Here is a 24121-nt window from a genome sequence, read left to right as displayed (position 1 = left end):
CATTATGGGTCACCGCTAACAAAGCTGCAGTTGTGGCAGCGCTGCCAATAAACTCTGTCTGGAGGATGTAATGACTCGAACCTCGACAGCTGCAGAAAACAAGGGAGACCTGACGATTCAATCCAACAAGACGACGGACGAATTCCCAGCTAAAACCTGGGAGCACGACGAGAACCTTTGAAAAACTAACAAGAGGATTTAAACTCTCCTAAAGTTTACAGCCATGACGTCGCCCAACGTGGTTTCATTTGTTTCCCCAACGACCTCAAATTAAGAGTCTGTGAAAAGGACCTGAACGTGTCCTACGTAACGTTCGGGGTCTCCTGAGCTTTCACGCACACAGTTGGCACATTGTGGGGTTTTATTTTTCTAACTGAAAGCTCCTGTCTGCTCTCTGGCATGTTTCCTGTGGGGACCTGCTGCACCGCGCTGCCTCATAAAGACAGAATGCAAAGAAAGTCCGAAAACATAAGCTGCTCTCTATTCATGATCCCAGACATACAGATTTTTTTTTTAATTCTTGCTGAACAGGCTGAATGTTTTCATCCATCTCAGACAGAAACAAGTTTTTCCAGAGTATCGTTTCGATTTAACAGTAATTCAGGATTTTGTAAGTTAGATTTTTGTTGTTGTTCTTCTGAGCAGAACTCCCTTTTTATGATTATTCTACAAATCTTGCAAATATGTATTCCAGTAGTGCGATTTAATCGAGTACAGCATGTTGAGTATTTCCATTCAATTCATGTACTTCAGACGAGATAAGATCTGATAAGATGAGCTGTATTAGAGTAAAAAGTCATGTATCAAACTCTGAAATGAAAATACTGAAGTAAAATACAAGTTTTTTACAGAAAGTACATTTATTTAGCTGCTACTCAAACACACACACACACACACACACTCGGGTCAAACCCTGTAGAGGTCATCCAGGCTCCACAGTGACGTACAGGCCCCACGAGTCCGACGTGACATTAACACACTGATGCTGAAACACTTCACCTCTGTCGGCACTGGACACCTCCCAGGGTCAAAGGTCAAACCCTGACGTGTCGGCAGCGTGTGTTCAAACACACCACGCACAATCTATAGCTGTTCAGATACATGGGAAGGATTTAAAACATGTTTGACAGCTTCTCATGAACCCGTGTGTTCCAGTGAATTCACCCCACGAGCCAACATCAACAACACTGCATGTCCCTCTGTGTGTGTGTCTGTGTGTGTGTAGTGTAGTGTAGTGTAGTGTAGTGTATGTTTTCTTATCAGGTCACAACATGTGTCCTGGTCCATGTTTGAGCTCTGCAGCTTCTCCTGTTCACGTCTGATAGAAGATAATCTTATGACACGTTAAACTCAACCAGCCTGAGTTTGTTCTAATGACGGAGACTCACTGTTAGATTCTTTAACATCACACACCTCAGGGCTTCATGTCGGATGCTAACGTCTCGTTGAATATGCTGTTTTCGAAAACTGGGGGAAAAAAGGCTTTAAAGGTTGAAGTTTGATAAAAAGGTTTTTTCTTTCTTTCAGAATATGATATTTATGATATTTATACTGTATAAAAACAGGTCCCTTCATGCAGCGAGGCTGAAAATACACAGTGTGGATGTGGAAGATGACTTTCACGCAGAAAACATCTTTACTGTTATGGTTTAGCTTACTTTACATTTTGCCCTGATATGTACGCGTATGAACGATACTCGTTGTGCCTCGTGCTGATATGACAACTGACTTATATTCGTTAAGTTGTTTTAGCAAACAGTGACAAAACTCAAGAAATGAACCATGGTGGTGCACAGGAGGGAAACATCAGGTCGGAGCCGACAATCACAGGAGCAGGAAACAGGACAAAGACAGGAAGTAGACCAAGCTAAGATAGAAAAGACAAACATTTTCAAAGTAAAGTCCGAAAAGCTGAAAACAACAAGTCCATCATTCAACAGTGAGTCCGACACTAAATCGTTCAAAAGTCTGTCAAGAATTGAAAATACGAACATTTATCAACAGACGAATTCAAATGATCCACAAAAAACATTTAAAGTCTGTTTATAGGAGCAGATTCTGTCAAAGACCAAATCTTTGCTCCACCTGCTGAGGAGTGAGCGACCCGGGGACCGGCTTCACTCTGCGACACAAATCACAACCGACCTGTGTCGAGTTAAACGTGTGACAAGTGTTGTATTGTGTGTGTCGGTGGATTTAATGAGCGGTCGCTGAGCCGGGACAGCCCCCCCCCCACCTCCACGAGCGTCGTCCTGTCAGAGCGAAACGTTCGAGGCCTCAGGAGGCAGAACAAGAATTTCCATTTCACACTTGGGTTGAAATTCCAGCTCGGCTGAGCTCGCACCACGGGGCCTTTTCAATGGCCGACATCACGCCAAGTAAAGTCAATCATGTGAGAGGAAAAACACTTTCTCTGTGACGTGCATGTAGAAGCTTCACGTTTTCACCCTCTTTGCTATCAGAGTGAGTTATGAAAAGTGAAAACACGAGAATAAATCTTTATATTACTCGTCCAAGAGGCCGGTTAACGAGAAGAATGAGTTGGAAAATGCAGCAGTGATATAGAATAAGTGAGAGCATCACAGCGCTGGAGAGAGGAGCTTTAACTCCGCACCTCCACGGTTCTGGCCGCCGTGCAGGTTTGGAGCCGGATTCTCCGAACCTGAGCCGCAGGGGGTCGTGACCTTGTGCAGCTCTGTGAAGTCGAGCTGTGCCACACGTATGAGCAGCTCCTCATTTTCACATCTCAGGTTCCTGCTGCACTAATGCAAAGACATATCGTGGCTGTCGGACAGAAATGCAGAAATTAAAGCAACATTATACAGACACTGGGTTAAAGGAAGTGACCGGGGGGGGGGGGATTGTTGTTATTCTTTGTTCATTTTATTTCATATCCACTGGTGGTGACGATTTCACAATCCTTCATACATTTGTATCGCAGCCGACAATGTAAAAAAATGTAAAGCCAAAACACCTGGATCTCCTCCATGTTAGCAGATGGGACATGGACAGAACAAAACAAAAATCAAACGTCAAAAATACGTTTTTTGCTGTAAAAAAAAGAGGTGAAACATCATGATTGACAGCTTGGACTGACTTGGGATTGGTCGAACAGACGTACCTGCACGGACTGGGTCACAATAGTTCGTTAGCTCCACCGAGGAGGTTCTGTCGTCACTTGGTCTGTTTGTTTATTTGTCTGTTTATTTGTTGTTTGTTTGTGAGCAAGACTCCACAAAACCAACAGAGCAGATTTCCAGTAAACCTGGTGTTAGGATGTGATCTGTGTGTTAACATGCTCCTGCCCGCCGCTCTGAGTCCGTGGTGAAGCAGCCTCATTTCCACACCGTCCATTTACCTCCGCGTTCTCCTCCAGCTGGTGAATCTGTGGTAGAGGTTTGTAGAAGTCATCTGAAGAGAACGGGGGGGGGGGGGGCATCAGTATTTCCGACGAATCCCAGTCTTCTGGAATACGACCCTCGGGTTTCTGAGTCTGCTCCGAGCATCTTCTCCTCCGTGTTCTGCTGAGTCGATCAGCTTCTTAGGTCAACAACGTGATGTCTGCAGCACACGAGCAGATGAAACCAGCGTCGTTTGTCAGGAGTCGTCTCCGAGGAGCTTTCAGTTTGTTGCTAAAGTGTCATGTTCAGTTCCAGCTCTTTTTAAAATGATCCTCCAGAAACACCGTGAGGCGGAAAGTGGAGAAGCATCTGTAGATTTAACGATTCATGCTGAGTTTAACGTTATGTTTTCACAATAACAGTAAATAAAGTTGGACGACATGACAGCTCCATAAAAGTGAAGCCCAATCGTCTTAATCCCCCCCCCCCCCCCCCCCCCCTGGTGGCTGGCTGCAGTACAGCTCATTCATTGTTCATGTTTCTGATAAGTTTGGTTTTAATTAGTTAATTGATGATATAAAAACTGGCTGAAACTTTATGATTGACAGCTGAGACTGACTCGTGATTGGCTAATTCAATCTGATGCTCCTCGTTGGAGGAGGAAACGTAATTGATTGTAAAGTTTAAGTAAATACATTTGTGTATATGAGCGATTTCCTTTAGTGCGTAGAGACACACACACACTAAACAGCAACAAACACAAACTGCACATAGTGGGAGAGACATGCGGAGACACAATGTACTGTGAAGAAAAGGTTCGATTCCACATTAGTGTGTATGTAAATGTGTACACGTGTGTCGTATTTGTGTGTGTGTGTTCATGTGTGTGTGTGTACGGACTGTGTGGGGCTCAGGTGAAGTGGTGTCGACAGCAGGGCCAAGCGAGGGGAAGACCGTGGAGAGACGGGGGGGGATTACAAACCCAGAGCGGCTCTTCCTCTTCTTCCTCTTCCTCCTCTGTTTGTTTCCTCCTCTTCATGTCTCTCACTGGGAACCAGAGAACTTAGGATGAAATGAAACGATGGACGTGTCTGTCTCTGTCTGGTAGAAACTTCAACATCACTTCTTCATTTCCTCTCAGCTGATTAAACATTTGACCGACTCAGCGCAGCGTCCCTCAGCTGTTCATAGTAAACGAGCCTCGATCTTAAAATCCATGAATCAGTCACAAAGCAACAAGGGAACAGTTCATACAGACGTGGTTTCAATCTTCAGCTGTACTTTTACGATGTCAGTTTCCTTCTGTCCGTTCGCTCGAGGTGAAACCAACATGTGCTCAGGCTGCAGAACCCATTTGCTGTTCTGTAAAACAATTAACTTTCCAAACAAATGTTTTGTTGTGATTCTCTTGAACGGAGTCGCTGCAGCTCCTCTGTAAAATGATGTAATTTAATTTTTTGTGGGGTTTTTGATTTCGGGTCCGTGCATGGAGAATAATTCATCTGCAGCTTTTCACGTGAATTAAAATGTCTTTCATCATCTTTCGTGTAATGAATGTTGTTGCCAGAACTAAAACTGTAAATCAGTTATTATATTCATTCTTCAATCTGTTTGTCTCTTTGTTTAGTTTAACGCAGCTCACAACCCAAAACTATTAAAGTTAAGCTGTCTCTGGATTTCCTTTTTCAAAAGAACGTCTTCATTTGACAACAGTGACGGCAAACCTTTAGAAAACATGAGTTATCGACCAGTAAGATCACATCTGTCAACATTCATTTACATCTGTACACGATACACAACTGAATTAGAAATGTTTAACGTAAACAAGTGCAGATGAACCGTTTGTTCCTTTTCATCCTTATTTGATCGACAGAAACTAACCTTCACTTCTCTTTGTTTCAGATGCGTAAAAAAGATGAAGTGACTCCACCAGAATCCAAACTCCGGCGGCTCCGCAGCTTTTGATGTTTCCATCGGACAAAACACAAAAATAAAGTAAGGGACTTTTCTCTGCATCTGCTTGTGAAGCTCAGTGGGTTTGAAGTCGTATTTTCTCACCACAGTCACATGTGATTTACCAAAAACGCTCCACGACGACGCTCTGATAAACATCCACATTCTGGATTTGACGTCTGATCCACATCAAGATGTCGAAGTCATCGTGGACATTGTTCACATAGTTCCTCACTCGGCTGTTTATTGATGAACATAATCAGACGAGGATTATGTTCATCACGGATGTGTACGAGTGTGTTGGAGGAGCCAGATGTTTTTCATCTTTTGTCGAAGATGAATATGTACACGGACGTGTGTGTGTGTGTGTGTGTGTGTGTGTGTGTGTGTGTGTGTGTGTGTGTGAGGAGCCCAGATGTTTGTGTCTCCTCATGAAAACAGATGTACGCTGTGTGCGATAGAGTTCATGTCAATAGATTTAAGAGATTGTGTTACTTTAGAGTCTTTAATCTTTGGCTCGGACTCGGCCTGAACACACAGGAACACTGGATATCAACACACACAACACAGCACACAGCGGGGGGGGGGGGGGAGAGGGGTGAGGTTGAAAAACTTGAGAGCAGAGGAGGAGAGAAAAGAAAAAGAAAAACCCAGAGGACAAAGAGAGAAGAGATTGAGACAAACGGGGCGATGGAGACAGGAGGGTGAGAGACGGGAAAAAGAGAAGAGAGAATACAATTGTGTGTGTGTGTGTGTGTGTGTGTGTGTGTGTGTGTGTGTGTGTGTGTGTAAGGAGTATTTGTATTTGATAGAATTTCTCCTTCTACTGAAGTGTTTGTTGTAACTAAAGATCTGGAAGCTTTTCCTCACGTTTTTGTCCAATAAATAACGATGACAAACGTTCTCGTCGTCAGTTACGTGTTGAGATCGGTTCCATCCTCACATCTCGAGGATGAATGTAAAGTTCCAGACTGGAGACAAACTAGCTTAGCTTAGCATAAAACACTGGAAACAGAGGGAAACAGCTAGCCTGTCCGTGCTCCAGTTTCAAAACACATTATTCTTTTATCTTGTTTAACCTGTGAATCAATGAAGCAATAAAACTCTCATTGCTACTTTAGATTTGTGCAACTTGAACAAACTCGTACGAGAAAAGTTTAAATTGAAGAATCGTACATTTCTGGAACTGAACTTCGACGTGTTTTTACTCAAATGTTCCGTCACATTTTCCCGTCACCTCCTCCGAACATCGTGTCTTTCACCTCCTCCCTCTCACGTCTTTCCAAACACGCCGCTCCCTTCGCTCTCCTCCAAACCAAATCCAAACATTCGGACAGAGCGTTGAGAGCGGAGTGTCAGTGCGACTCCAGCTCAGCGTTAATCAGTCACTTGAGACAACAGGCGATGCAACGAGCTGAAAACAAACCCTCGCCATGTCGAGAGGACACAAGGGTCTGATTTTGCAATTAGGTCACGTCACTGTGATGCTGATTCATCATCACCAGAAACAAACCAGCTGCTTTCAGATGTTTGTGTGTGTGTGCAGCCACGTTCAGGAAACAAACCAACATTCACAGGTTCAGATGTAAATAACATGCGGACATATTCCTGCAGACATGTTTATTTTGTCCTCGACCTTTGACCCAGTGGTTGTGTGTTTATATCTCATGGGACATTACTGCAGACATTACACCCCCCCCTCCTCACACAAACCTGGCATCAAGGCGTACCCATAATGCAAAGCACATGACTTTGACGACCTGGGATCGGGGTTCACTTCCTGTGTCCCATATGTTGTCAGGTTTAGGTCACGTAAAAGCTCGGTCAAGGCTCTGGAAAGTTTGTGGTTTTCGAGTTGACGTTTGCAGACGAGTCCCAGCTTTACCTTTGCTTCCTGCCAGATGACCTCAAAGTCTCTCAGCTCGTCTCTCGTCCACGTGAAGGAGGGAACGCCACCTTCAACTAAATCCTTCTAAACCTTTCTCCTCCCAGCCAATCATCTCTCCATGACCTCGCTTTGCTTTATGCAACATGAGAAAACATAACAAAGTGTGACACCAGTTCTGGGTACAGACCAGGGTTGTCTCTCCCCTCACAACCTTCTGCCGGGCCTCCCCTCATGGGCGAAGAAACCCTGAAGAACTCACTCTGCTTCTCATCAAATGAGAGACACTAAGTGACTTGAATCAACTTCAAGTCACTTAGTGTCGACAGAGTGACGTCTGGGTCAGCATGCGTCTACTTGAGCTCCATCATCAGTCCATCATTCCTGGACACTGTGCACTTAAAGAGAAGTTTCTCAGTTTGTCGACCCTGCACACGACGCAGTCACAGTCTGTAACCAGCTGCAAAACGCTGTGAGAGAGATCCATCACTATCTTGTGTTCATGTTGACGTGTCGTTGACGGGAACTCCGCTCCACTTGTCTTGTTCTACCCTGACACACGTGTGAATTGCTCTCGTCTGTCCCATGTCTTCATTCACTTGTGCCTCGTGTCCGGCTAAGTGCACAAAGATTATAAATATGTCATATGCTGAAGTACACTACTTAAAAAGAAAAGTATTCACTTACTTTTCACCACTGACTTTGATCAGAGTTTCAAGAACGTCCTAAATTTCAAATAGACAAAAAACACATGTCAGTGAGTTTACAGCATCACAAAGACTGAACAACTAACACTTCTATTTAAAGAACCCGGTGAGCAAACCCGGTGTGTGTGTGTGTGCGTGTGTGTGTGTGTGTGTGTGTGTGTGTGTGTGTGTGTGTGTGTGTGTGTGTGTGTGTGTGTGTGTGTGTGTGTGTGTGTCCGCCCACAACGACATAGTTCTTCACCCTGGGGCATATTAGTCATCTGCGACCTCTGACCCTTCCACAATGAGCCAATCACGTTTCCCCGGCTCTGCATGAGCCAAAAGTGACGACGGATTTTCAGTGACGATCTGAAAAGAGACAAAAACATTTAGTGTTAATTTAAAAGACGATAATTACAAACTCGCTCTCTCTCACAGATTTCTCTCGTTTGTCTTGTCGCTGAAGAATCTCTTTGATCCAACAATTTATGGCTAAGTAACCCCCCCCCCACTGGCACGACACTGTTGAGAGAAAGATGTGTTTCGTTTGCTGCTCTTCGTACGATAAAAGATGTTTTGTGGATTTACTTGGAAATTGGACAAAGTCCCGGAGGAACATTTAAAGTAATTTAAAGCCGTCTCCCGGAGATCACAGATGCTCTGAGCCAGAGAGGGTGGAAGAGAAAGATGGGCGAATGAAACAGTAAGAAAATTAGACACAAGATAAAAGACATGTTTATTCCAACAGAGGGATGACACACACACACACACAGAGTCATGTGATTTCGGATGTTTGATTAGCAAGCTTCAACTCAATCAGCGAACGATACAAGTGTTAAAAAACCAAGGGGCGTCACAACTTTCTCACAGACCAGACTCTGGGTTCAGCCTATGCGGTCTACATGGCCCACGAAGGAGGCAGTCTTCGTGGGATGCGTAGCCCACAAAGGCTCCTTCAAGGGACCGTGCCCCTGAACTGGTACAAAGCTCGTGTGAGTCGTGCATAATGAGGCCCACTGACTTTCTGATTTCCCAGGATTCCTGTTTTTTTTTATCTGCCATCGTTTGTAAATCTTCTTGTTTGACCGACTCGGTACCCGGAGTCGGGGCCGGGAAGTGGAAATGAGGCTAATTACACCGAGCTGAAGGAGAGAGATTAGCAATGAGACCCCTGAAACCACATTCAAAACACACTGTCGCACCACACCCCCGGAGAAAAGACAAGAAAATCAATTCCTGCTGTCCGTGTTTTACATGAAGGGTTCAACTGTGTGTGTAAACAGTTAAGTGTTCGGTGTGTGTGTCTGCTTACAACTGTGTGTACATGTGTGTGTTCGCGACGACAGATGATGTGCAGGCCTCTCGTGAGGGTCTGCTGCATGCTAACAGCTCTGTGGCGCACACACACACACACACACACACACAGACACACACGCACACACACACACACACACACACAGACACACACACCTCCGTGCCACATGGGACCCTGTAAATCACTTACAGGTCAAGGCTAATTTTTAAAGACCAGATCTCACCCCCAGCTTTTCTCCAGACACCTCTCAAAATACTGAACACACACACACACACACACACACACACACACACACACACACACACAGGAATGTGCCTCCATCTTATTTGAATCACATTCCTCGTTCATTATTATTTTGCTCTTTAAGTCGCTTCAATCTGCATCTACTCTTATTCTCTTCATATCTTCTTCCACGTCTCCTGAGTCGCACGTACTCTGTGGATTCTCGAGTCATTTTTAATCAGCCACAACTTTGGGTTCCAGCCCGAAGCTGCAGCAGCTGCACTCAGCGACCTGAACGCCTCCTCCAGCCAAACAGCAGCTAATTAATCATCAGTGAAATCGGCCGGAGGGGACGACGCTCTCAGTGAAAACAGCAGAATCATGAGCTGATGTACTGAAGCTGGTTTTAAACTTGATTACAACTTGAGCAACTGCAGCCCTGTTCTCACGAGGGTAATGAAAATCCTGTGCTGACAAAAACCAGGAGGCATTTGTTGTGTGTTTGTTAGTTTACGAAAAAAATAAATTTTGTGGAGGGGGTGGAACGTGACTCAAGGACAAAGACACATCCACTCTTCAATAACAATGTAAAGTACGAGTGTCGCAGTATCCATCACACCTGCAGGTATGACCCACCTGGATGCTATGATTAGCCAGTTTCCTCATTGAAATAGTTGTACTCCAGTTTTTAAAGTAGAATAATGGCAACGATGGAAACAACTCCGTCTCCATTTGTGTCGATCGGTTTCCCCTTTTCCACCAAGACCAAGTTCTGGTTTTTCGGTCGGAAAAACGGGTTCGACTCTGGCACCAGCACGTCGCTGGTCTAGAAGACAGAATCATTAAGATCATCTTGACCACCGAGACCAATAAAACCAACAAGTACATTGTGTCCGACATTTTACAGAAAAAACAGATCTCACATCGTCGTCTGTTATGAAGATTTCATATTTTGGATTTGTTGTGTTTGAATGTAAACGTACATGTGCAGAGCCGGAAAAGAGACACTGTTGTCATGGTTGATGTCGTGACTGATGTCAGCGCAAGTGCTGCTGGGAAATCAGAGAGGTTTAGAGTGACGTGTGTGATGTCATGACGCGGCGCCCGACTGCGGAAGAGAAACCTGGTTCTTAAATTGATCGAACCGGCCCACTGACATTTTATTTCAAATATTCCCTTGTTCCCAGATTTCACTTTCCTTCTGCTCTCAGATGTTATTTCTCTGTTTCTGCTCCATTTCTCTTTTTCCTACAGTCTCAGTCTCAGTGTAAACACTAAAGGTTTCTGTTTCCTGGCCTGTGTGTGTGTGTGTGTGTGTGTGTGTGTGTGTGTGTGTGTGTGTGTGTGTGTGTGTGTGTGTGTGTGTGTGTGTGTGTGTGTGTGTGTGTGTGTGTCCTAGACGCTGTTTAACCAGCTCATTTAGGCGCAGAGAGTGTGTCAGGATATCAAACATTGTTGAAGGAGATCTGGGACATTTCCTGTGAATGTTACTCTGATGTTTGTTTTTTATTACTTTCACGCTTCTTTCTCGTAATTTAATTTAATCACATCGATTTCATCTGTCAACCTGCACGTCTCTGTGCTGTGCTAGGACTTTTTTACCTCTTTCATTTGCGTGGTATTTCAGTTTGAGAGCAGAACTTATTGGTCGTACATTCAGATTGTGTAAAGCTTTCACTCAGAACCCTGTGCTTGCACTCAAATATTCCTTGCTTGTGCTTTGATTTTCTCTCCTTGTGCTTAAATTGTGCACTTGCACTCATATTTTGTTTCTTGCACTCAAGCTTCTGCTCCTCTTGCGCTCACGCTTCTTCTGTGCACACAAGAAATGTCTTTTTTCGGATTATAATTATAACTAGTCTGTCAAAAGAGAGCTGAAGCTGGAAAATGTATCCAAGCATCAAAATATCTGTTTGAGATAGAAGACGCAGAGCAAATCGAAGCACAAGCTTAGAGTGCAAGCGCAAGGTTCTGAGCGAAAGCTTTACAATGAGTATGCTTGCTCTCAAAGACCACACTCAGGAATAAAGTTGAAAAAAAAACTCAGAGACAAATCCATGATGTGATCGACTGAAGCAGCTGCAGCTTTTTACAGGTGATTTGTTCACCGACGTGTTGAAGAATGAAAGGTTGAGACGGTGCGGACGGGCGGAGACGGATCAGAAACAGACGTTATGCTTGTTTGACGGTGGACGTGTGTTCTCGTTACAGCTGGTCCTCGTGGCGTTCAGCCAGGACTCAGCTATGTGCGTCTGAAGCTCTGAGCCGAACGCGCCCGAGCTGATCCCCCTCATGTTTGTCATTTCTTAAAGCTTCGCAGTCAGCATTTGTTCAGCAGCTGCCACGGGTTTACATTTTAATAACAGTTCACACACACACACACACACACATATATATATAAATACATAAATATATCGCACTACAAAGACGCTGGTGAAGAGATTCTTACAGTAGTGTCAGTCATCAAATTTCTATTCAGTTTCCTGAACCACATGAAGGTCGAGAACTTCCTGTTGTCACACACACACACACACACACACACACACACACACACACACACACACACACACACACACACACACACACACACACACACACACACACACCACTAACATAGCGTCAAAGTATATCATCCATCAAATGTTCATTTAAAATGTTAAAACTCGACAATTTAAGTTGTTCTACCATCTTCAGTTGATGTGAACACCTCCTGCCACACCTGTAGAGAACTTAAGAATCTGTCGTGTCACGTCCTGTTGAATAAGGCGGAGTTTATACACACGTCGCTGCTGATTGAACGACACCTCTGACACACCCACCAAATCAGAGAAGAGCCCATTAAACCACGTTTAGAGGAAGCATGTGGTTCAGCCAGGACTCTGCAGCAGACAGTGAAAGATAGTTTGAGATTGAAAGAGAAAGAGATTTAATCAGATGACATGAAGCAAACGAGTAAAGATGTGAACAACAGTTGTTTCATTATCTAACATACTGAGCCGTGCAAACTTAAACACTTTAAAGTTCATCACTGAGACGTTACAGTCTGTGCAGCGTACGACCGTCTGTCCTTCGTACTCAATTTAAATAAAGTAAAAAAAAACTCTTGGTACGTGAGAAAGTATTCAGTTACTTTCCACAGTTAATGTCATTAATCAACGGAGACCAACATGGTGGACGTTCATTTCTGTCAGTGAGAAGCATCATCACCACACAGGCCTCAGCCTCCTCGTCCAAAACAAACAGTAGAAAAACGTGTGTGTGTGTGTGTGTGTGTGTGTGTGTGTGTGTGTGTGTGTGTCTGTGTGTCTGTGTGTGTGTGTCTGTGTGTCTGTGTGTGGGTGTGTGTGTGTGTGTGGGTGTGTGTCTGTGTGTGGGTGTGTGTGTGTGTGTGTGTGTGTGTGTGTCTGTGTCTGTGTGTCTGTGTGTGGGTGTGTGTGTGTGTGTGGGTGTGTGTCTGTGTGTGGGTGTGTGTGTGTGTGTGTGTGTGTGTGTGTGTCTGTGTCTGTGTGTCTGTGTGTGGGTGTGTGTGTGTGTGTGGGTGTGTGTGTGTGTGTCTGTGTGTGTGTGGGTGTGTGTGTGTGTGTGTGTGTGTGTGTGTCTGTGTCTGTGTGTCTGTGTGTGGGTGTGTGTGTGTGTGTGGGTGTGTGTCTGTGTGTGTGTGTGTGTGTGTGTGTGTGTGTGTGTGTGTCTGTGTCTGTGTGTCTGTGTGTGGGTGTGTGTGTGTGTGTGGGTGTGTGTGTGTGTGTGTGTGTGTGTGTGTGTGTGTGTGTGTGTGTGTGTGTGTGTGTGTGTGTGTAAGTTGGCTGACTTTGGTTCATCCGACCTGGTTTCTCCATCCCTCTTGTGTTATGCGTGGTTGCTAGGCGACCGTGTTGGTTTTGGCAGCAGGACCACAGTGTATTTTACATTCTGGGTCAGGACTCGTCCAAACCCGGTTCTTCTGAACTACTTACACTGGCAGCACGTTGGTTCAGATCCTCGTCGTGCGGTGGGCGCCAGGCTGAGAGCGGATGACCTCGATTCTGCTCGTAGCCAAACAACGAATCCACACCAGCTGGGCTTTTAATTTGAAAATCTGCAGAAGAAGAGCAGAATTCACAGATAAGGAAACACGGAGGCTGACAGATGTTCACAAACACGGTTCATTCGTTCAGAGAGACGCTTTTTAAGATCCACAGGTTTTAACAGGGACTCGCTCTGAACTCATTTAAAGGAAAACAGCTGATGGACCGAAGAATAGTGATGCTTTTGTTTTAGCTTCAATCGGACTCAGAGGAACCACATGAAAGTTTCTGGGCCGATGTCGTCCAGACTCTGTGAGTGTGTGTGTGTGTGTGTGTGTGTGTGTGTGTGTGTGTGTGTGTGTGTTTATCTGTGGAGTTGGAGCATGTTTACCTGTGTGAGAAAACTGCACACGACGGGATTTATTTCCTGTGAATATCGTCTGCTCTTCATCGCTCTTTGACCTTTTTACTTTTTCATTTTCTCTTAAACGTCCTGAAGGAAATGTTCTTTGGTAATTTTCTTCACGAATAAATCACTTTTTACGAGGATCAGATGAAACTCAGCCACAAAAACTTCAACTGAAACTTCTTTGGACGTTTTTTAATCTGATCACAGGTTAATTGTCCAAAATTTATTTATTTATTTATTATTAATTTGATATTATTATTAATTTGATATTATGTCACATTTACAATCACATGAGGACCTACATGTAGATGCCTGATGAGGAAAGAATAGTTCATTAAATAAGCAAACTTACAGTTTTCATTTGCAGGTAAAAGGAACGAAAACACTCAGAGATCCAAACTCAACATGTGAAACACACGGGAACAAGCAGGAGCAGAACTAAACTGACAAAGATAAAGTTTATTAATTAAACACTAATCCAGAAATACAAACATACAAAGTCTAAACACAATCAAAAAGTTTCTCAAAAGTTCACAGGAGCAGGTTAAAGGTCACTGTGACCTCACCAACCACAGCTTTAGTGAGTTCAGGCATCAGAGACGGAGGTCGGAGGGAAACGTGCATCATCTCAGACACGAACAAACTTAAAAAGAAGTTAAAAAACATTCATCTAAAATCATACAGCAAACGTGTTATAGTTTCTCTTCACTGGTTGAGATTTTAACACGTTATGAACACGTTGAAGGTAAAACCAGCACCTGCTCAGCTCCTCCAGCCCTGGACCTTCAGAATAAAACATCATCTGCTCTGAACGTCCACTGTAAATAAAGTCGTGCACATTTATGTGTTTGAAGATGTTCCCCTGGTTAATGTGTCCCAGAGACGCCGCTCCTCTGCTTCCTGTTCTGGAGGGTCTGGGACTTTAGGGTGGTCTTGTTGATGTAAGTGTTTGCACGTGTGTGTGTCGAGAGGAAGTGAACGTAAACAACGAGGTGGAAACAGACCAGAGAAGTCGACGCCACAGGTTGTAAACGAATGATGAGAATACGACAGATCTCTCTGTGTCTCTGCAGGATGTCGGTGAAGCTGCGATTCGACTCGCCCTCGGACGGAGGTTTGGTGCACAGGAGCCGCTCCTTCACCGGGTTCAGCTCTCTGAACGGACGACGGCGGTGAGTGACGCTGTTGAAGCCAATGAGGCAATAACACTGAACCAATGCTAGAGAGCGGGGAAACTATTTTGATGAGTTCTTCCCGTCTGGACAATCTGGTCTTTTCTGGAGTTCGTCAGGAGGCCGGACATGACGTATAAACCCTGCTGTGGAAAGATCAGTGTTGTTGTTTACAGCTCATCCACACCGGCGTCGGCCCTCATCCTCGTCTTTCGTCTTCTACGCGTACGGCTCCTCTTAAAGATATTTGTGTTCTTCCAGTTTCACGTCCGTCCCAGACACCAGGGGGCTGCAGGGAAAGTTCCAGAAAAGGTCTTGAACAAGTGATTCAGACGTGTTCTCACTCTGCAGCCTCTCCAGAACATTTCAACATATAATCTCCTGACAGCAGCGTGACCAGGACACTTTGTCACATCATGTTTGAGTCGTGCAAACCTTCTCGCCGCCAAACACAACTTCTGCTGTGTAAAAAAATAACTAATGTTTGTGAGGCTGCAAGTGTTTGAGGATTCATTTCCCATTGGAGCTTCATTCCCATAATAACCTTCAGGATGAACGACTGGAGGCAGAAGATTCATCTGAAGGAAATTACAGATTTGGAAACAGATTCAGTTTTTCATTGTGTCAGACAATAAATGAAAGAAAACAAAAATCTGTTTCTAAAATGTGATTTTACACTAAACCATCTGATGCCGTGTGGAAGGAAACCACTTCAACCTCGGACGACGGGCAGACAGTGAACGCACCACAGACTTGAACATGTTATTAGTTAATGAACAAAGTCATAAGAAGTCCGTCCCCAGAGAGAGAGAGAGAGAGAGAGAGAGAGAGGGAACCAAATGTCATGTTTAAAAAGAGAGAGAGAGCAGGAATGTGCTTCCTGTTTGTGAGAAACACACAAACTCAACAGATAATTCTGCACAAAGCAACAGAAACACAAGCAAATGTCAAAAAAAAATATGAATAATCCTCTGTTTGTGTTTGTGTTTCTCTGTTCTCAGTCCGTCCTCTGCACGCAACTCCCTGCGCTCCAAAGCCACGTCGGGGGGTAAATCCCGGACGCACCCGTCTCCCAGCAGAGCGGGTGGAGGCATCTGGTCTCTGCAGCCGGAGCAGGTCGACAGGGTCTTTCAGGCGCTACGCAAAGGACTCAAGTACGTGAACCAGGCAGGGAGAAGCTACGTGATTCTGTAACTGCTGAGGATTTTGATGATGAAGTAGTAAAACATGACATGAGTCGGAGAAATATGGAGCACCACTTGGAAGAAGATCCTTTACTTAACTCTCAGTACCAGAACCTACGGTGGCCGAGAGAGCTCAACACATGCAAGCGAAGAAAACACCTGGAAATTGCGAAAAACGATAACGGGAATGTTTCCAGGGGAACCCAAAAAGTGACGAGCCGGCTGCAGTTCAAAGCTTTGTGAAGTTATTGAAGTCTGCTCCTCGTCAGGATGGAACGTCACAAAACGTTGAACTACAGCCGGCTCATCACTTTTTGGGTTTGCTGTCATTCCTGTATTTGCAGGTGTTGTGTCTTTAGGTTGTTTTCTTAATTTGCAGTGCGTTGAAGTCTCTCTGCCTCCGTAACTACCACAGTGTTAAAAAACTTAATTACAGGTCGATGGCAAAAATCTTACTTTATCAATAGCTAAATGACCTCTGTGTAAAGCTTCTCCCAGCTCCACTGGGAGAAGCTTTACACAGAGGTCGTTTAGTCCAATGTTCTCGTAACATGTCTGAGTTACTGACGCTGCAGTTCTGCTTTAAACGTGAATCTCACGTGTTGCCGTGGTGACGTGGCTGCAGGGAGTATCTGGAGGGTCACCAGGCGGAGATGGACTTCCTGTCGTCACAGCAGAGAGAGACCAAGAGAAACTCCAGACTGGTGAGAGGAGAGAGAATCCCTGTGTTCACAATGTGTCTTTATGTTTGAGACATCTCAGAGAGACAGGAAGGAAATGTCTTCAGCACGTTTGTTTGGATTCAGGGAGGAACTGATGAGAGTTTGGTGGTCGAAGGTCGAAGGTCAAAACATAAACGTGACTTCACAAATAACGTTAGAGTCTCGCGTTAAAATGTTGATTATCAAAATGTTCCCCACACTCTTATCAAACTAAACCAAAAGTTTGCTAATTTATCTTCGTCACTGAAGCGCAATGAATCCTGAACTTAACACTTTTATTTTCTCGAGGATGATGATTGATCCCTTCTCTCTATTTTCAGGCGTTTTTCTACGATCTGGAAAAGGTAATATTTTTGTTTCTCTCTTTGCACTTCCTATTTTCATTTTTATTTTAAATGTACAACATAATATACGAACATCTACACATTAATAAAATCGAACATACTATTCTTCGCGTTCACAGGAGCTCAGAGCGCTGGAGAGACACATACGTCGACTGGAATTTCAGATCAGCAAGGTACAACTCGGCTTTTCAGGTTTTTGTCTTTTTGAGGTTTGAGGTGAGGATGAGACTTTTCTCCAAATTACTCCCGTTGTCTTTTATATATAGAGAATGTTCAATAGCTTTAAAATGTCTGAGTCTGTAACGTTTGTTGTGTGTGTGTGTGCGTGTGTGTGTGTGTGTGTGTGTGTGTGTGTGTGTGTGTGTGTGTGTGTGTGTGTGTGTGTGTGTGTGTGGTGCAGGTGGAGGAGCTGTATGAGACGTACTGTATCCAGTGGAGATTGTGTCAGGGAGCCGTCAACATGAAGAGAGCTTTCTCTCTGTCCCCGTCCACCAGAGCCTCCAGAGACAGTCTGCTGGAGCTGAGCCGCAACCACAGACACAGCCTGCAGGTGTGTGTGTGTGTGTGTGTGTGTGTGTGTGTGTGTGTGTGTGCGTGCGTGCGTGTGTGTGTGTGTGTGTGTGTGTGTGTGTGTGTGTGTGTGTGTGTGTGTGTGTGTGTGTGTGTGTGCGTGTGTGTGTGGTCCAGGTATTTCTCATGTTGTGAGGACCTTCATCTTTTCACAGTCACATGTGTCTTCCTTATGAGGACAAAAAGCAGGTCCCCATAACGCACATCATTCATTTCTCAGGTGAAGACGACCAAGGTTAAACTTAAGGTTCAGGTATAGATTAAGTGTAGGGTAGGTTAAAGTTAAAGTTAAAGTTAAAGTTAAAGTTAAAGTTAAGGTTAAAGTTAAGGTTAAGGTTAAGGTTAAAGTTAAGGTAAGTAGCAACTATGGTTAAGATAAGAGTAAGTCTCCAGGAAATTAATGCAAGTAATGTCCTCTGAAGTCTGTGTGTGTGTGTGTGTGTGTGTGTGTGTGTGTGTGTGTGTGTGTGTGTGTGTGTGTGTGTGTGTGTGTGTGTGTGTGTGTGTGTGTGTGTGTGTGTGATGAATTAGTAATATCTACAGTTACTAGTTACTTAGGTTTAAAGTTACCTTACCAATTGCTGCCTGATAAAACTAATACGTTACTACAGGAGAAGTAACTTATTACCTTTATCTTTATCTTCAGATAAATTCACATGTGTGTTATTTTATCGTTTCTGTGACACAGTGAGAACAGAACCGTCCGATTCGATCTCTCTTCACATTATCACCACGAGGTCGTGGAGCAACACAACCGCCATGTTGTGATTGGCTCGTTGATTTCAGCCTCAGCAGGTTTTCAGACTGTGAGTCAGTGAAACTCTTCTGACGGTGAAATGAAATAAAAACACAACAGGAACATGTCGTTTGTATCTGCTGGCGAAGTTCAAAGTGAATTCATGGCTGAATTGAAAGCAGAATGACGGGAGACAGACGGAAATAAACACTTTGATGACGTCTTTAAATCTAAAAACTGGAAATAAAACAGAAGGTCGTTATTACCAGATGAAATCCCGTGACTCGTGTGTTTACAGCAGCAGGATCAGGATCATTTAGAGACGACTGACGACTCATTCATTCCCTCAGACTGTCGCTGGATCAAATACATCCCAACTTTACATCCGTCCTCATCCTCTTCTCCTCTCACACGTTCTTTCTCACATCAGTTTAAAGTTTCCTCTTCAAATTACTTTATTAGTTCTTTTTCATTTACAGTTCATGAGTTAAGAAACACAGCTCACTTCATTCAGAGAGAAGAACAACAGAGTCTTTCACACAGAGGTTAGAACGTCTGTCTATACCACGGGCAACCATGTGTGTCTCCAAGACCACACACATACACACACACACACACACACACACACACACACACACACACACACACACACACACACACACACACACACACACACACGCACACACACACAAATGCACTACACTATTTTAAGAGTGTAAAAACTGCCGTCCTTTACGGATAAATAATTACTTTTCTGTTTAGAAGCTCATTTATAATCATAAATCCATAAAGTTGGGACATGCAACATTAGAAATAATCAGAATCGAAGCAGCGGTGGTTATTTTATCACATCTGGGGCAGTAACGATAACTCAAATAACTCAAATAACTTGAGAAACTCGATCCATCAAACCGAAGCTCCGTTAATCTGTGTGACCGGCGGCTGCTCTGTGGTCACCGTGTCTCCCACGGAACATTTTCACTTCCTGCTAACATACGCACGCCGTCACGTTCTGGTGTGACAGATGAAATAGCGGCGAGCGAAGCCGAGAGACGAGAAATATCAATAAACTTTGAGGAATAAGTCAGAGACATAAGAGCTTCAGAGGAGGCCGACAATCACACAAATAAATCCACGGCAGAAATAAACAGAACATAAATAACTGCTTCGTAGCACTAATAGTTTTAACGAGTCTGGTGTTGGTCCTGGCGACTCGAGTCTTTGGCGTTGAGAGCTTTTAAAGACTCGTAAACTGACCACATGGTTCAGAGTCGACTTTGAGGACGAGTGTGGTTCCTGCAGAGCGACGAAGAGCCGTGACCTCCGGCACACGCAGCCCCCCCCCACAGGAAGCAGCGGCCTGATCTATATCAATATATATATATATATATATCAAGAGGGAAATATTTACATAACTGATGACACACGCTGTTGGGTTGGATTACTTTTAAATGTAATCCATTACTAAATACAAAATCCCCCAAATAATCAAATCGTTGGATTTTGTCATATAAAGAAAAACGGTAAAATCCCTAAAAGCTGCGGTGTAGATGATCCTGACCTTTGACCTCAGTGAGGACAGAGAGGAGGTGAAAATCAAAACATTTGAACCTAAAGATTTATGAAGATTTATTCAGTGTCTCCAAAATGTCTTCTGTCTGCAGGACATGTCAGTGATGGAGGGAGAGTTAGAAATCCTCCTGGGAGAGCTACACATCAAAATGAAAGGTACACACAGACACACACACACACACACACACACACACACACACACACACACACACACACACACACACACACACACACACACACACACACACACACAGCAGTAATCCGTAACACGTTATTTACATGTGTTTTCACTCTCAGGTCTGATCGGATTCGCTCGACTTTGCCCTGGAGACCAGTACGAGGTCAGTTCTTCTATTTAAAGACACTTTGTCACTTTGAGAAAGAATTCCAACAAAAACACATTTATTCACTTTAACGTTTTCGTAACTTGACTAAAAACAGACTTTTACAAACATTTTCCCTCAGATGAAGGTTTTTGATTAAGACTAATTTGTTGTTTTTTTTGGGCCAATAAACCAAAACCCAGATATTATTTTAAGTAATTGCACCTTCGAGGGGTTTGGATTGTTCCGATTTACAGAAATGAAAATATTTTCGAGATCCGCTTGTGTAATCGTACGTGCTGTCATGTGTCTGACCAATGATGTCACATGTCGATGATGTCACATGAGCAGGTGGTGGTGCGGTTGGGCCGCCAGCGTTGGAGGATCCGAGGGAGGATCGAGTCCGACGACACGCAGTCCTGGGACGAGGAGGAGATGGTCTTCCTCCCGCACATACACCACAACTTCGACATCAAGGTCACACACACACACACACGTACTTTAAATAATAAGTACTTCTGACAAACCTCATTAGTAGTAGTGAGTACATGTACTGACACTTGCAGAGTACCTGTAATTGAGATACTTTACTCTCATCAAGTATAAAACAGTTTTAAACTACTTTTAGAAACACAAAATCTGTGCAGTTGTGTAAAAGGTATTTCTCTGTGTGTGTGTGTGTGTGTGTGTGTGTGTGTGTGTGTGTGTGTGTGTGTGTGTGTGTGTGTGTGTTTCCTGTCTCTCAGGTGATGGAGGCGAAGGGTTTGGGTTGGCTGCTGGTCGGCATGGTGACGTGTGCGAGCGCAGACTTCTTCGTGGCGCGGCCGCAGCTGATGCTGGTCGACATCACGGAGCTGGGAACCATCAAACTGCAGCTGGAGGTCACATGGAAGTACGGACGCACTCGTCACACACGAATACAGACGACTTAGAAGGACGCGAAAGTTTCTCTGAGTTACGATATGAACGTTGAGAAGCGAGGATGAAGAGGTGAAGCTCAGAGTTCAGTGGTGGGTGGGGGAACTGGGAAGTGGTGAGGAAAGGACAGGAAGTGAATGATGTGGTGGAGAATAGGTGGCGACAGCTGTGACAGGAAATAAAACCTGAGAACGTCTTCTCTGGATCTTTGTCTTGACCTCAGACCCCTCGTTGATATGTTTCACATTAAATGATGGATCACATGAGTGACAGGTGCAGCTGGTTCACACAACAAGTTTCTCTTCTTCTCTCTCCTCTTCCCCCGATACTTTCAATACATCTTCTATATTTTATTTATTTTCTAAAGTGTCTCACTTCACCGCATGTTCTCAGCGGTAAAGCAAAAAATAATGCAAACAACAAAATGTATGTTTTGGATTATTTTAGATTCACAATCAGACACAATGGAAAATCAATTGTTGTGAAATCACACACAACCCTGCACTACACAATGCACTAATAAAACGCTACAACTTCACTACACACACACACATTTATGTTGAGTCATGTTTCTGTGATTTTCACCATTTTGCTGCTTCATATAAACTTTTATCCACAATGTTAAAAAAATAACTTGACAAAAAGAAAAGAGACTAAAAAGTTGCATGAATGTCAGGTTGTCTACAAACCGGTTTAAAATAAAGACCTTAAAAACGTTAAACACGTAGGAGAGCTCAGGTATTTCGTACGTTTGTGTGAACTGTGCGTCTACATATACGTGTACAGATGTGTACAGATGTGTCGCGTTGTGTTTGTTTGCACCTCCAGTCCGTTCGACAGCGTGGAGAAGATGAGGCCTCTGTCCGTCAGCAGACAGTCAGTGTCCAGCAGGAAGAGCTCAGTTTACAGCTGGACGGCTCCGAGTACCCCGTCCTTCACCGAGAAGTACTTCATCGTGAGTACACACACACACACACACACACACACACACACACACACACACACACACACACACACACACACACGCACACGTTCATTCTTTAAATTCAAAGGGCTTTATGGGATGGGCATAAGACACCGTATTGCTGAAGAAATACTGACATATAACAAAACATATGGAATAATTACAGATATATAAAATGCCTAATGATGAAAGAAGAAAGTACAAGTTCATTAAGTGTTTTAAATATATATAAATAACATTTACCATGATTTGTCTGTTATTTAAATTATTTATCTGTCAAGGGACAAAAAGCAGGATGTGACCCAGACTCTTCCTCTTGGGATGTAACAGTCGACCATTAATAGCAGCAGCATGATCTGCTTTTTAAGTTTATTAAAAATCCAACATGCAGCCATATTTCATGAAATCATTTCACTCTTTCCAGTCACCGTTGGAGTCCGCGCTGACTTTTAATATTTGACATTTACACTAATATGTCTGCAGTCGATGGTGCGTGAGCTGCAGCATCGAGAAGGGTCACTCCCGTCCCTCGTGTCCAAGACTCGTCACAACAGAGGAGACGTGTCTCTGCTCAGCTACCTGTCCGACCCCGTCCACAGCCCGACGAGCGCCTACACCCCGAGGTACGCAGCGTATCAGCTGGGAAACATTATACATGCTCACAATATACAGCTTTAATACTTCTGTTTGACTGTTCGATGAAACAAAGGAGCTCAATCACAACGAGGCAGCTTAGTTTTACAGCGGCCACAAAACCTGTTCATGAAATGACGGTGGTTTGGGTGTTTAAAACAATAATTATGATAAAAATATGTGTGTCATGTGCCATATATATATCTATCTATATCCATCTATATCTATCTATATCCATCTATATCTATCTATATCCATCTATATCTATCTATATCTTTCTATAACCATCTATCCATCGATCCTTTAGATTAATTACAGCCTTATATTTTGCAGCAGTCGTCTCCTTTATCCACACAATCTGTTTTGTTTTCTCATAATGTTTGATTTGAAGGATTTGGGCCTTGAGGAGGTAAAAGTCTTTCCCAAGACAAATTACAGAAAAGTGTTAACACAATGAATAGATTTAAGATTTATCTGTTGTTCCCCTGGAGGAAGCTGAACTTCTGCAAAAACACAAACATGTTTGCTTTTTTAAGTATCGTCTTGGGAAATAAGAGAAATCAGTCCCATGTGTGTGGACCCAGTGAAGGTTGTTAACATGCAAACATGTCACTGATCCGCAAACTGGAACTCAAACGGACATCGGTCATATATTTATGTTCATATTTATGTTTTACATCCTCCACATGGAAATCGAATTCCTCCGCAGTCTGATGCGGGCTCACAGTTACCCCTCCAGCCCCAGTCAGGGCCCCAGTCTGGGGGGAAGCCAGACCCAGCTCTCCCTCGGGGAGGAGGAGGGATCCCTGGAGGGCTCCACGGAGGAGAGGGAGGGGAGGAAGAGGATGGATGAGAGGGAGGAAGAGGAAGAGGAAGAGGAGGAAGAGGAGGAAGAGGAGGAATGGGGAGGAGAGTTGGAGACGTCTTCGACAGCAGTGCAGAGTAAGACAGGATCTCTGCAGAGGTGAGGACGGACTCAAGAACTTTTGTTGAAATTGTGAAAACTCCACCTCTGTTTGTCCAGTTTGTCTGAATTTGTGATGTGTTGTCGCTTCTGTTTGAATATGGATCATAAAAGTTGAGTTTGTTACCTGATGTTAAATTTAAACATCAATAGGTGGTAAAGTTTAAATTCCTGGAAATTCCCTACCACCATGGAAAATCGTGT

At 43.9% G+C, this 24121-nt stretch overlaps 1 protein-coding gene across 6 annotated transcripts in view; it reads left to right on the top strand.

Moving 5' to 3' along the window:
• ripor3 (RIPOR family member 3) overlaps positions 1-24121 on the top strand; it is a 35527-nt gene that overhangs the window by 6016 nt on the left and 5390 nt on the right. For 4 of the 6 annotated variants that reach the window (XR_004613847.1, XM_034585545.1, XM_034585546.1 and 1 more), the window contains exons 2-15: positions 5244-5336; positions 14889-14987; positions 15989-16141; positions 16797-16875; positions 17214-17237; positions 17357-17410; positions 17638-17787; positions 20208-20271; positions 20413-20456; positions 20790-20915; positions 21185-21330; positions 22185-22311; positions 22804-22943; positions 23663-23917. Coding sequence is in view for 5 of the 6 variants with exons in the window: in XM_034585545.1 (XP_034441436.1) it covers positions 14890-14987; positions 15989-16141; positions 16797-16875; positions 17214-17237; positions 17357-17410; positions 17638-17787; positions 20208-20271; positions 20413-20456; positions 20790-20915; positions 21185-21330; positions 22185-22311; positions 22804-22943; positions 23663-23917 (1460 nt within the window). In the remaining variant the exon portion in view is untranslated. Of the gene's footprint in view, positions 1-1263; positions 1272-5243; positions 5337-14888; positions 14988-15988; positions 16142-16796; positions 16876-17213; positions 17238-17356; positions 17411-17637; positions 17788-20207; positions 20272-20412; positions 20457-20789; positions 20916-21184; positions 21331-22184; positions 22312-22803; positions 22944-23662; positions 23918-24121 lie in introns of all 6 variants that reach the window. The other 2 variants (XM_034585547.1, XM_034585549.1) reach the window with 2 other exon arrangements.

The sequence above is a fragment of the Hippoglossus hippoglossus genome, chromosome 5 (assembly GCF_009819705.1).
Source record: "Hippoglossus hippoglossus isolate fHipHip1 chromosome 5, fHipHip1.pri, whole genome shotgun sequence".
In the NCBI taxonomy this organism is placed as follows: Eukaryota; Metazoa; Chordata; class Actinopteri; order Pleuronectiformes; family Pleuronectidae; genus Hippoglossus; species Hippoglossus hippoglossus.
Note: the sequence above shows the minus strand (reverse complement) of the source record. Positions and strands in the feature narration are given on the sequence as shown.